At 46.8% G+C, this 12,569-nt stretch overlaps 1 protein-coding gene across 2 annotated transcripts in view; it reads right to left on the bottom strand.

Moving 5' to 3' along the window:
• Positions 1–9,070: 9,070 nt before the first annotated feature.
• The window catches only part of MSH3 (mutS homolog 3), a 109,970-nt gene continuing 106,471 nt past the window's right edge, over positions 9,071–12,569 (bottom strand). For both annotated transcript variants that reach the window (XM_064405165.1, XM_064405164.1), the window contains exons 22-24: positions 12,359–12,491; positions 10,883–11,057; positions 9,071–9,465 (exon numbers count right to left, since the gene is read on the bottom strand). In XM_064405165.1, the coding sequence (XP_064261235.1) occupies positions 9,357–9,465; positions 10,883–11,057; positions 12,359–12,491 (417 nt within the window). In that variant the 3' untranslated portion in view covers positions 9,071–9,356. The remainder of the gene's footprint in view (positions 9,466–10,882; positions 11,058–12,358; positions 12,492–12,569) is intronic.

Raw genomic sequence — 12,569 nt, forward strand, 5'->3', positions numbered from 1 at the left:
TGTGGGGTACCTGGGCTGTCAGACTGTGCCCCTGGACCTGCTGGCAGAGGAAGAGTTAACTCTGGAGAAGGGAATTTAGAGGCAGGTAAGGGGCTGAGAGAGGAACTGGCCAGCCTGGAGAAGTCCCAGGGACACCTGAGAGCCCAGAGGAGCTCCAGGAGAACTGGAGAGGGACTGGGGACAAGGCTGCAGGGACAGCACCCAGGGAATGGCTGCCAGGGCCAGAGGGCAGGGCTGGCTGGCATCTTGGCAATGGGAATTGTTCCCTGGCAGGGTGGGCAGGGCTGGCACACGGTGCCCAGAGCAGCTGGGGCTGCCCCTGGATCCCTGGCAGTGCCCAAGGCCAGGCTGGAGCAGCCAGCTGCTGGGGAAGGTGTCCCTGACATGGCAGGGTGGGATTTAGGGCTCCTTCCAACCCAAACCTTCTTTTTTTTTCCTGAGTCCAAGAGCAGACACCCAAGGACCAAAGGGCACGTTTGGACATTTTCTCCTCCCGTGTCCTGCTCTGTGTGCAGAGGGCTTTTTTGGCCTAAAACCTGTGTGCTTTGGACAATCCTGTCCTGCTGTTTGCCCCCAGCACGTGAGAAGTGCTGGGTGAGGTGGGGTGCAGGGTGTCCCTGCAGGCTGGCTCTCAGCTGCAGGCAGTGCCTGGCCCCTCTCTGTGCTCAGCACGGGGCACATCCCAGCACCCAAGCACTGAGCATCCCTCCCCTGCCTCCCTGGGGAGCTGGATGAGCAGCCAGCAGCAATAGCAGCAATCCCCAGAGCAGAATTTGGGTTTTCCCAGCTCGGGGCTGGAGCAGTGGGCAATGCTGCTGCTTACAGCAATGTTAAAACTCTCATTCTGAGCCTCTCAAGAGAGATTTGCCCTGACAAGACTGCACAAACATGAAACTGATGCCGGTGCTATCCAAACAATGCCTGCTCCTAAAGGACATGACTGACAGACTGCTGCCTCCTATTTGTGTGTGAGGTGAAGGTTTCTGCCAACAGTTCACTGCTGCAGCACATAAACAACCCTCAGCTGAGGGCTGCATGTATTATTTTGTATTTTCTACAAAGGTTGTAATGAATTGCACTCTTGAAAGCTTTCGCTTTGCACGTAGCATCATATGGCCTTCCATTCAGAATATAAAAAAAATTAAAAATCCTTGAACTACATTTTGTTTACAGCACAATATGAATTCCTGGTGAATGTGGGGAAGGGGGGAAAAAAAGCCTTGGTAAGAATCAAAACAGACAAGCTGTCCCTCAGTGAGATTTGCTGTTGGCAGATTACTCCTGCGTAAGAGGCTCAGGTACAATCAGCTGCTGGAAGTCAGAACATCCAGGCTGATGCTGGCTGCATCTTCCCAAGCCAGGATGAGAATCAGTCCCAGAATGGTTTAGGCTGAAGGGACCCTGAGCCCATCCCTGTTCACCCCTGCCATGGCAGGGACACCTCCCACTGCCCCAGGCTGCTCCCAGCCCCATCCAGCCTGGCCTGGGACATTCCCAGGGATCCAAACACAACTGGAATTTTTAAACAGCTGCCTTGGGGAGGATCTACCTCAGCCAGAGCAGTGTCTGCTCACAGTGATCTCTCCTGGCAGGTGTGAGCCCCTCCAGGGGCACAGCACACACCTGACCCACCCAACCCTCTGCTGCCCCAGCACAGAGCCAGCTCAGGCAGGAATTCTGGCCCCAGCCCTTCCACCAGGGGCACAGCAGAGCCCTCCCCAGCCCCTGCCCCTGCTCCCTCAGCCCCATCCAAGGCTGCTGGGGGCGCTGGGGTCCCAGGGCAGACAGAGCAGGGGGCTCAGAGCCCTCCCCAGCAGCTCCTGGGGCTCACTGGGCTCCCCCACCCCAGGATCCTGCTCAGGAGCAGCTGCAATGCCAGAGGAAACCAAATCTATTCTACACTATCTGTTAAAACCTGTTAAAATCTGTTAAAACCAGGTGGGGCAGTGTTCTTTATCTCTCCCACAGCCAATCCTCCCTCCAGGAGATCTCTGCTGTTCATGGGCCATTAATTATTAATTGTCTGCTGTTCATGGGCCATTAATTATTAATTATCTGCTGTTCATGGCCACTGAGTGTCCCTGCAGGGCTGATCAAATTCCAGCATCCCAGGAGGAGATGCTCTGCCCAGGGCAGGAGCCAAGCATTCCTACCTGGATACAATCTGAGCCTGGAACAGCACAGCAGCCTCTGCGCCCTGCATTCCCACAGGAGCAGCTTTCTCCTGCCCTGCATTCCCACAGGAGCAGCTTTCTCCTGCCCTGCATTCCCACAGGAGCAGCTTTCTCCTGCCCTGCATTCCCACAGGAGCAGCTTTCTGCTGCCCTGCATTCCCACAGGAGCAGCTTTCTCCTGCCCTGCATTCCCACAGGAGCAGCTTTCTCCTGCCCTGCACTCCCACAGGAGCAGCTTTCTCCTGCCCTGCATTCCCACAGGAGCAGCTTTCTCCTGCCCTACATTCCCACAGGAGCACCAGGCCCATCTGCAGCAGCCCTGGAGCTGCAGAGGAAAACTCCCCCCTTGTGCAGGATCCCTGCTCCAGCAGAAGCACAGCTGGCACTGCAGGAGGGCTGAGCCACCCTGGGATGGGACTGTGCCACCCCCTGACCCACAGGGGCAGCTCCTGCTCTCACTCTGGCAGTGGGTTGGTGTTGGTTTCTTGTACTATTGCATTTGTATTTTTAATTTTCATGGTGAAGAACTGTTATTTCTATTCCCCTATCTTTGCCTGAGAGCCCCTTAATTTCAAATTTACAATAATTCAGAGGGAGGGGGTTTGCATTTTCCATTTCAGGGGAGGCTCCTGCCCTCCTCAGCAGACACCTGGCTTCTCACACCAAGACAGGGGAGGGTGTGATGCCTTCAGAGGCTGCCTAGAACAGAGGCCAGGCAGTGTCAAAGGAATAAAGTGGGTATTTATTAAAAGGCCTCAAAGGATGCACCTTGGGCAGCACAAGAGCCTGGCTGTGGCTCCACCCAAGATGGACCCAAGATGAACTCTTGAGTCACGAGTTCTCACACTTTTATGAGTTTTGGTCCATTTCCACACTGGGTTCATTGTCCAGTTCCAGCTCCAGGATGTGCAGTCCCACCCTCCCAGCTTGCTCTCCTCCATTCCTGTTGTTGGCACTTTTGGGGCTGAAGCTGCAGCGATGTCCTTGGTTGTGGGGCTGGAAAAGGATTGTTCTGTGTGCCTGAGCTGTGAGGAGAGCTGCTGGCACTTTACATGAAGTTCAGAGTTACATACTAACGCAGCGCAGAGTCTGGGAAATATGAAGTCTCAAACTTAAGGCCTCAGCCCCTGTGCCAGCTGCCTCCCTGCCCACGGAGCAGGGGCTGTCACCCACAGCCCCTGGGGGAGCACAGGGTCAGAGCCCCATCTGTGAGACAAGAGCTCAGAGCTGCCAAATCCCTTCCCATGGCTCTGGGGTGGCACCAGCTGGAAATGTTCATAAACGTGATTCCACCCTCAGTTCATTTGGGATCCTGTTTTGGGCAATCCCTTCCAATCCTACAGAACTGCAAATTCCAAATCACGTAGAGGTATGACTGCCCAAGTATAAATCCCTTTGTAAGTGTAGCAAGGAGTGGAGCTGAAGTGAGTCAAGGGCCTGTGCTGGGATGCTCAGAAGGTGTGTGCACCATGTACAGCCCTTGGATGATGAAAAAAGAACGTGGTCAGGCAACAAAAATGCACTTTTCAGTGCAGCTCTGTCCATAACTTCCTTCCCAATATCTTGTAAACCTTGGGGCAAGCACTCACAGGAGCTCACTGTGCAGCTCGTACCCTGCGTGTGACAAAACCACTTTGGCACTGGTGCAGGGCCAGGACTTGCTCTTGCAAATAATTCCTCTGCACTCCCTGCTGTGAGCAGTATAAACTCTCCTGACACTCCTGCCAGCACAGGAAAGGTTGTGCTGCCTCGGGCCCTGTCAGAAGCTCCATTTCCTCACTGGCAATCCCAGCCCAATGCTGTGCCCAGCTCCCGCAGTGCCTGGCAGTGATGCAGAACGAAAATGGCACAGGAGAGAAGAGGGGAGGCTTTAAATCCCTGATGGTGACCACAGATCTGCTGAGCTCAGGGAAACCCACACACAGCACTCACTGTGAGCTTGTCTCAGAACTTTGGGGACCTGAACCTGAGAAAACAAGAGCGAATGAGATTTGAAAATATGTCACATTATTTTTATTTGCAAATATGTCAGATTATTATTGCTTTATTGCCATACTCCGGTGATCAGCAGGGCATTACAGGCTTGGTGTGCAAAGTGGGAAAGAGTCAAAATGCTTCTCCTTGTGGTTCTCCCACCTACAGGTCAAAAACACAGCAGGCAGAAATTATTAAATGTGTAACAACTTACAAACATCTGTAGAGAGGATGTCAGCTGAGATTTGGTGAAACACAAGGGAAATAAATAACAGGGACCAGAATAAATAACCCAGAGCCTGGACAGACCCTTGCTGAAGTCCCTGGGCACAATTTTAAGGGATTCAGCTTTTTTAGGATTCAGCTCACAGGGCTGTGCCCGCCCTGGGCAGGGCAGAAGGCAGCACACACAGCACCACAGGGAATGCCCCAAATTCACACCAAAGTGTGGGGAATGCAAACTCCTGAGCACTGCTGGAGGCTCCACTGAAGGAGAGGGATTTCCCTTACCTGCAAGGAGCTGCTGTTTAGGGGAAAGTTTACATTTATTTACATTTTTATTTAAATAAAGTTTAGATTCAAGTCCTTTAAATTACAGGATCTAGGCTGTTTTAAAAAAAATATCTATTTCCTGTTGAGCAGTCTCCTTTTTTATCTGGAGGAAGAAAAAGGCAATTGTAGATGAGATGGGTGTAGCACACACCACGGGATGTGAAGAACAAAAAGAGAAACATTTTGTACCAGTTAAAAAAGGGAGGAAAGGTACATCCCAAGGAAATCAGGTGGAGGTTTGTCTCACTGCTGGGGAACAGGGGGGAAGGAAAGCTGCCTGAGGGCTTGTGGGACAGGCCTAAGGTATCATCAGCCACAGATCCCTTCTAAGCCTTAATTGCTTCTCAAAAAAATGTGTCAAAAGGCTTACACAGATTTAGTTTGCAATTTAATTAAAGGATTAGCGAAGTTTTCTTTTCCTATGTGGGAGCCATCAAGAATAGGAACTTGCCTAGAAGATCAGCTCATTTAACATAGCTACTTAATTGCATTAATAGGACCTTTGCTTAGGCAAAGCACTGCAAATTGAGGCAGCATTTCAATTTATGCAGGAACACTTCCCAGCAGGGTGAGGTGGGCACAGAGCAGAGCCAAGGAGGACACGAATCACACAGAGCTGTGGGCAGCAGGGTGCTCCCAGGGACACTGTCCTGCCTCAGCCTGTTGGGAAGGCTGGCTGGGGCCACCTTGGTCTGCTGTACCTTGCATTATTAAAACTTAAATACTTTGACATCAGACTGGGGGAAAAAAGTTCAAATTACAAGGGGCATCGCTCCCTGGTTTAGTCCTGGGAGCAGGGACAGACCCTGCCCTGTCCCCAGCCCTGAGCAGGACTGTGAGTGTGTGCTCACACCACCCTGGGAATGTTGGAATGCCCCAAAACTCAATTCCTGCAGCGCTCTGCAGGCAGCACAATGCAAAGAGGAATAACTCCATATGTAGGCAGAGGGAGAAGCTCAGCCCTCAACTGGAACTTTTATTTAGTGTTACATAACAGCAAGATAATTATATCTAGTAATCTCGCTCTTGAGTTGTAATTCACTCTAGATATTGGGATTATTATGATTCAGAAAACCCAACGTTGATTTCTACTTCCTTACAGCTGATTGTGCATTTGAAATTTGCTGTGTGTTGTATTTTCCAATCCCTTCTTTCCCAGGAATCATCCTTCTTCCTACTGCACATTGCAAAGTCCCAGAAACTGACTGCTTAAAAAATAAAAAGGTTAAAAATTCCAATAACATCAAAAGAATTTTTCATTATTGCTACTAGGGGAAGCTATGAGTATTTCAAATAAAAACAACCTTATTTTATAACACCTGAAAAAATACTTCTACTTACTCTCAAGGAAACATCTGGAAAAAGGGCAATAAAAAATTACAGATTCCTTGCAAGGGCAAAAGAATATAAGTATTTGAAAACTATAAATGTCTGAAGTCTCTCTCTACAGTTCACTTATGGCTGAACCAGTCCATTTTCAGACAGGCCCTCACAGTGAACAGCCTGGCCTGCAAGGACTTGCATCCCAAATCAAGGTGATTGCTTCAGAAAGGACTAAAGATTTTTAGGAGTTTAAGAAGATATCCTTTGCTTTCTACTTGTCCCTAAGTCTAGGCAGGGGAAAAATCTGTATGTAATGTAGTGTAATTAAGGAAGTCCCACTATCTCTGTGCAATGCAATCCACCAAACCTTTATTTCCCTAAAAAAAAAACCAAAAAAAAAAACCAAACAATTTATATCAGAACTACTGCAAGACTTCTACTAAAATAATTTAATTAAATTAGCAGTACTTTAACACAGAGTAGAAATATCTGGATAATTTACTTTCAGATCCCTATCAATACCAAACATTACTTTCATTGCAGGAAACATGCTTTTTGTTACACCTGACTCAGCTGACATTTCAGCGATCCCTAAATTGATTTGCACACCTTGTAAACCTTTGTGTTAGCAAATTCATGTCATATAAATATAAATACCTCTGGAAAACTGTGCACCACGAAGAGAAATGCTCTGGAGGATTCCCTCAGTGAAAGATGTTGTCTGGCAGCAGCAGAGGTGACTGCTCCTGGCAATGTGTTTTGCTTTGCACATTCTGCAGTAACTGTTTAAAATAACCAAACACAAGGAGGCAGGCACTGCACCCTCCCTTCCATCCAGGGGCTCTGAGGTGAGAAGGCAACACCTTCCAGAGGAAAGGCATGAACATTTCTCTGCTGGGAGCAGGGAGAGCAGTGACAGAGCTCAGGAAGGTGATAAACGCTGCCTTTGAAATATGGATGAAAGCCAGGAAGTGCAGAGTCTGTGCCTGTGTGTGCAGCTCAAAGCTGCACTTCTCACATCGGTGTGTCACCATATCAGCAACTGCTGGGAGCAGAACCCAATACCCTCTGCAGGCTTCCAAAAACTGTAACATTTGGGAAGAGAGACTTACACATTCCTTTGTGAGGACATCCCTAGGAGGATTTCCCACTAGGAGGGATTCCCACTATCACCAGGCACCATCTAACACAGCCCACTCCTCTTTACCCTCAGAGGATCAAACCTGTGGACTCAGCACACAGCCAAAACCCCATTACTCTGATTTAAAAACAGGGCACATCTCCAAGAGGATCCCTCTACCAAAGCTGTACTTCACATTCTTTTTAAGATGAAGGTCAGTGTGCTGGGACTGAAAAGACAATAAAAGAGAAATTAACAAAAAAGACAAGAACAACTTCTCAGCTGTCTTTGAGAAGGACTTTGCTATGACAGAGAACCCCCAACCCACAGCAGAAAGGAATGAAGACAAAAATCTCTTACAAAAGCAAGGCTTTTCCCTGTTTCCTGGAAAGTTTTTGTTTCTTCACACCCCACTCACTCTCCCAAGGCTGAGGAGGGCCTGTCTGTCTGCATCATCTCCTGCTGCACAAATGCTCCCAGGCATGCCCTGGGTTCCTGCTCTGCATCAGAGCAAGGCCCAGACACAGCTGCACTGTCCCTGCCTTGCCCCATCACCAACGTGCCCCAAAACCAGCAGCAGCACTCTGCAGCCCCCCAGAGAGCACCCTCCCACCCTCACACATTTCACCTGCTCCTCAGGAATTAATCAGCAGTGAATAAAGCAGTGGTTATGGCATGGACACAGGAAGCCCCACAGGGACAGCCAGACGAGCTGCCCTGCTGACAGAACAGGGCTCACCATCGTTCTTTGTCTGCAGGTATTAAAGGCTGCTGTGCTTGCTCTGGACAGCACCAGCAGCACCAAACCCGCCTCCCCAGGCTTCTCTGCAGTCCTCCATTGCTTTCACTGCATCCAGGCCCTTTTTTCCTTCTTTGTCAGAGCGTAGTCTGAATGCTCCTTCAAGGGTGAGGACTAGGAGTGCATTTGGCACGTGCAGGAATTTAGTAATTCATTCATTCCCTCTCCAGGCCCACAGCACTGTGTCTGTGCACATCAGCAGCAGAGCACTGGGTTCATTGTGCTTCACAGTGCCTGGCTTAGGTAAACACACACCTGCAGTCACACCTTGCAAGATTAATTTTCCTTTCCAGCTCCTCCAGCTCAGGGCAGTGCACTGGGAGGAGAAGCTCCCACGGATCCCTGGATGGCAGACAAACTGTTTCCCTGATGTCCTGACACCTGGAGAGAATTGTTTGTTTCAGGTTAGCAGCTGCCTATGACATGTAAAGAATCACTCCCTTTTCTGCAGTCCTTCAGGAAGGGGCTGCTGCAGCGGGGCCAAACCCTGGAGCAAACAAAGGGACAAACCTTCAGGGACAAACCCTGCCACCAAACTGCTCCTGGGGCTTCCCAGGGGACCACAGCCCCCTCAGGGCTGCAGGGCAGCCAGGCCCACCACACCACTGCATTACTTTTATAATACTTTTGCTATTTATGAGGTTTAGGCACGTCAGCATCGTTGTCCATTTTCACAGCACTGTGTTTAGTGTGGTTATTTGTAGGGAAAACCCATTTGGATATCGTATTCCCATACGAAATTTGGCCGTGGTAACTGGAAATTTAAAAATTGAGAAGCCTTTCTGAATTTTTCAGCTCCACTTTGCATTTGACAGAGCGCTGGGGATGCCAGCTGCACACTCTGAATTGCCCCTTTCACTCACCCTTACAATACCCCAACATTATTTTTGGAGTTAAGTCTTTCTCCAGACTCTGCCAGACAGGGGAAAGATCAGGAAAAAAGGGTGCCCTAAAAAATCAGTGAATTTTTAATCCATTAATATGGGAACAAGGAAAAAAGTCTCTTTACAGTAACCACTGTTAGCAGTTGCTGGCTTTACAGCAGAGTTGAGATTCAGTTCAGATTCAGTCTCAGTTGAGATTACATTTTCCCAACACACACAAATATTTCTTCAGAAATAAGCACAATAAAGGTGAAGCACATTGTTTTATTTATAAAAAGTTACCTTATAATTTATCAATACTTTTTTCATGGTTTTTAAACAAATCAGAACCAATCCCCATAGGCAGTTTGCACTTAAGGAAAAGGGTGAAAAGGAAGGGATGTGGAGAGAGAAAACTACACATGATGCAGCATCTGTGATCTCTCAAAAAGGAAAAAAGTCAGCTCAGTGCACCTGGAACTACACCCTGATAAAATCATTAGTCTCCAGACATGTATGTTGCACCTCCAGTATCTTCCATGATTTGAGGATTAAAAACTGTCCTTTCTTTCATCCTCAGGTTCATACATATTTTTCCATTTCTGGAGTTCCTGAGAATCATTTATCTTCCATGCTTCAGAAAAGGACTTCATTTTTTTCCTGTGGGAGAGAAAAAAAAAAACCCTAATCAAAATACAGACACATTTTTAAGTGAAGCACATCAAACCCTAAAAGTCCTACAGTCATCTGTAAAATTTTATAAACAGTCCAAAATAGCACAGCTCAAAATGTTATGTGATCTTCAAACAACAAGTTAATATTTTCTAAGATTCATGTTCCTGCTCTAGGTCAGCCAACAAATTAATTTCATAACTAACTCACAGCACCAGCAGCACTGACAAAATGATATAAACAAATGGTAAGAACTAATTGTTGAAGGAAATAAACAGCATTCCAATCAGCCCTGTTTAATTTTGGACATTCAGTTCATACAAATTTGTATTTGTAGGATCATAAAAAGAAAACACATTTTCAATATAAATGAGTGCACACATCCTTCCTGTTTCTTCTCAGCATTTTTTGATTTATAAGAGCTGTGACAAATTACCAGAGGTTTAAAATGGGTTAACACACATTGCCAACGACAGTAATGTCAAAACTGGATGAAATTACATGGTGCATTTTCTTAAATAATGAGGGTGATTTAAAAAAACAAGACAAGGTGTCTGGCCCATGGGTATTGTGACAAGGGCAGTGCCACCAGGTGTGACTCCCCTGAGCTGGAAACTCCTGTTCCCACCACACAGACCAGACCCACTCCAGATTTGGTTTTTTTGCCAATTACAGACTGATATTTCCAATTAGCATGAGCCACTGCATTATTTTTCCTACAAACTGTCAAGTACCTTCCAAAGTTTCTCTTTGGCTTTATTAAGAGGGGATAAAAAACGTCGTTAAGCGCTGAGCTTAACGAGTTCCGAAGTTTGCACCTATAAATAATTAGTAGTCAAAATGTTCTCATGTAAAATTATCCTGTCAGGATTAGGCACAGCCATCAGACAACCAAGATCTTGGTTCATTATGTTCCTTGGGGGCTCCTTGAATTTTGCTCATAGGACTGCCACAGAAAGTAACAGCAAAAGAAAAAAAAAAAAAACAGTGAAAACAGTTATGAATATCTAAACTGTGCACATAATGTTACAGGACTTACAAATCCATTATGCCACTTGACACACACAGGAATTTTCATAACTACTCTAATATATAAGGTACAAACACCCCTGAATGAAAATTGGATATCAGGGACATGTTAAAATCCCCAGAAGTTACAATAAAATTCTGGGTGCTTGTGGGGGCAAGCCAAACATATTATAAATATTTATTTTCAAGTTAAACCAGAGGAATAATGTCTATATTTCCTTCTACACTTTAGTAAGCAAAGACAATTTCAAGTTCCAAAGTAAGTAATCAATACTTTCTAAATTAAAGTCATGAGTATTTTCACTATTACAGATGAGATGACAAGTAGGTATTATAGAAGGAAATAAAGAAAGAAAGAAATCACATTTGTTTTGACCTTTTCGTGTTCACTATTCTCTCCAATTCCTTTGATTTGTGAGCTGCTTTCTTCAAGATTTCTTCAGGAATATCTGCCAGTTTAGCAACATTTAGCCCATAACTCCTTGCAGAGACTCCTTTAGTTATTTGATAAAGGAAAGTGATAAATTCAGGATTCTCTTCCCCTTCAGATCCTAAAAAGATAAAACCAAAATCAAAACCTCCTCTTTGTGGCAAATACGTAAGTCCCCTGTCCTGATCAGCTTACAAGGTAAGCAGATAATACAATATGAAGAATTATTTAGGGGAAAGGTTAATGGCAAATAGCAATGGCAAGTCATTAAAAAACACATTTAAAAATTTTACACTTATTCACTGAACAGGCCTTTATGATACCTCTTATAATTCAAGAACTGGGGCCATCATGTTTCCAAAACAGTTTCAAAACAATCAGATGTGTTTTTTCACTCCACAGAGTGCTAAATTTTGGAGCTGCTTGACACAGTAGGACGAAGACACTGAAAGTACGTGATATTAAATTATGCAGCCCAGCTGAAATGAAACCCATGCGAGCTACAAAACACATCCTGCTCGTGAAGCCCCATAAATAGCAAATGTTTCCAGACAGTGAGATCTTTCAGAGAAGGAGCTGCCATATGTTTGATCCCTAATCCTGCCTCCCTAATCCTTTGTGTTTGGCTGCTGTGGGAAGTTGGATGCTGGGATGGGTGAGGCTTTCCCCTACCCCAGCTCAGATATCCTCCTCAAACACGTGAAGGAATGCATGTCCACTTTCAACCCCCCCAAATGTGTGACTGGACTGGGGGTAGCACATTCAGGTCAGGTGTAAATTGTCACTCTGACATCCTAGGATTTCAGCTTTCATATTTTTCATACATTTGTGATCCTGCAGTTCTTTGGTGCATAACTCCAAACTCCACATTCAGTGTCAGCTGCTGCTGTCCCATCCTGGGCAGACACAACAATTCCTCTCCAGGCCTGGCAGTCAGGGACACCTCACTGCCCCAGGGCCCAGAAATGTCAACAAAACTGAGTTGGGGGGAGAAATTGGGGTTAAATGACTTCATTAGCTGAAGCTGTAATTAGAACATTAACCCCCAATATGCAAATGGACCAAACTTATAAAAGTGTGAAAACCCGTGACCTGTTGTTCATTTTGGCTGCAGCCCCTGAGGGAGGGTTTTGCCTGCCCAAAATGTACCTGAAGGCCCTTCAATAAATAATACTGCTTTTTATTCTCTTTACTTTGTCTGCCCCCTGTTTTTAAGTAGTCCAATGAGTTATCAATAACAAGGAGTGATCCCTGAGACTGCTGGCAGCAGCCACTGGGGACTGCTGGGGTTGGCAGGTTGGGATGCAAGAAAAAGCATTTTGGGCAGGTCTGAGGAGGAAAATGGCTACGAACAGCTTTTTAGGCAGTCAGAAAAGGCATTGCAATCAGTGTTACTGTGTGTCTGGGGTGCCTCTGTCTGACCTGTGTGCTGTGCGGCGCTGTCCTCCTCGCTGAGCAGGAAGGCCATGTGGTAATTGCCCACGGCGCCGGGGTACAGCTGCTGCAGCTCGCACACCGAGGGGTAGTGGGTGACAAACAGCGTCAGGGCCTGCACCTGCAGCACACACACAACACGCTTTGGCCCTCGTGTGGTGCTCCCTCAGCACACCCACAGCCCTGAGGGCGGACATGG

This window comes from Passer domesticus, chromosome Z, assembly GCF_036417665.1.
Source record: "Passer domesticus isolate bPasDom1 chromosome Z, bPasDom1.hap1, whole genome shotgun sequence".
NCBI classification, from domain to species: domain Eukaryota; kingdom Metazoa; phylum Chordata; class Aves; order Passeriformes; family Passeridae; genus Passer; species Passer domesticus.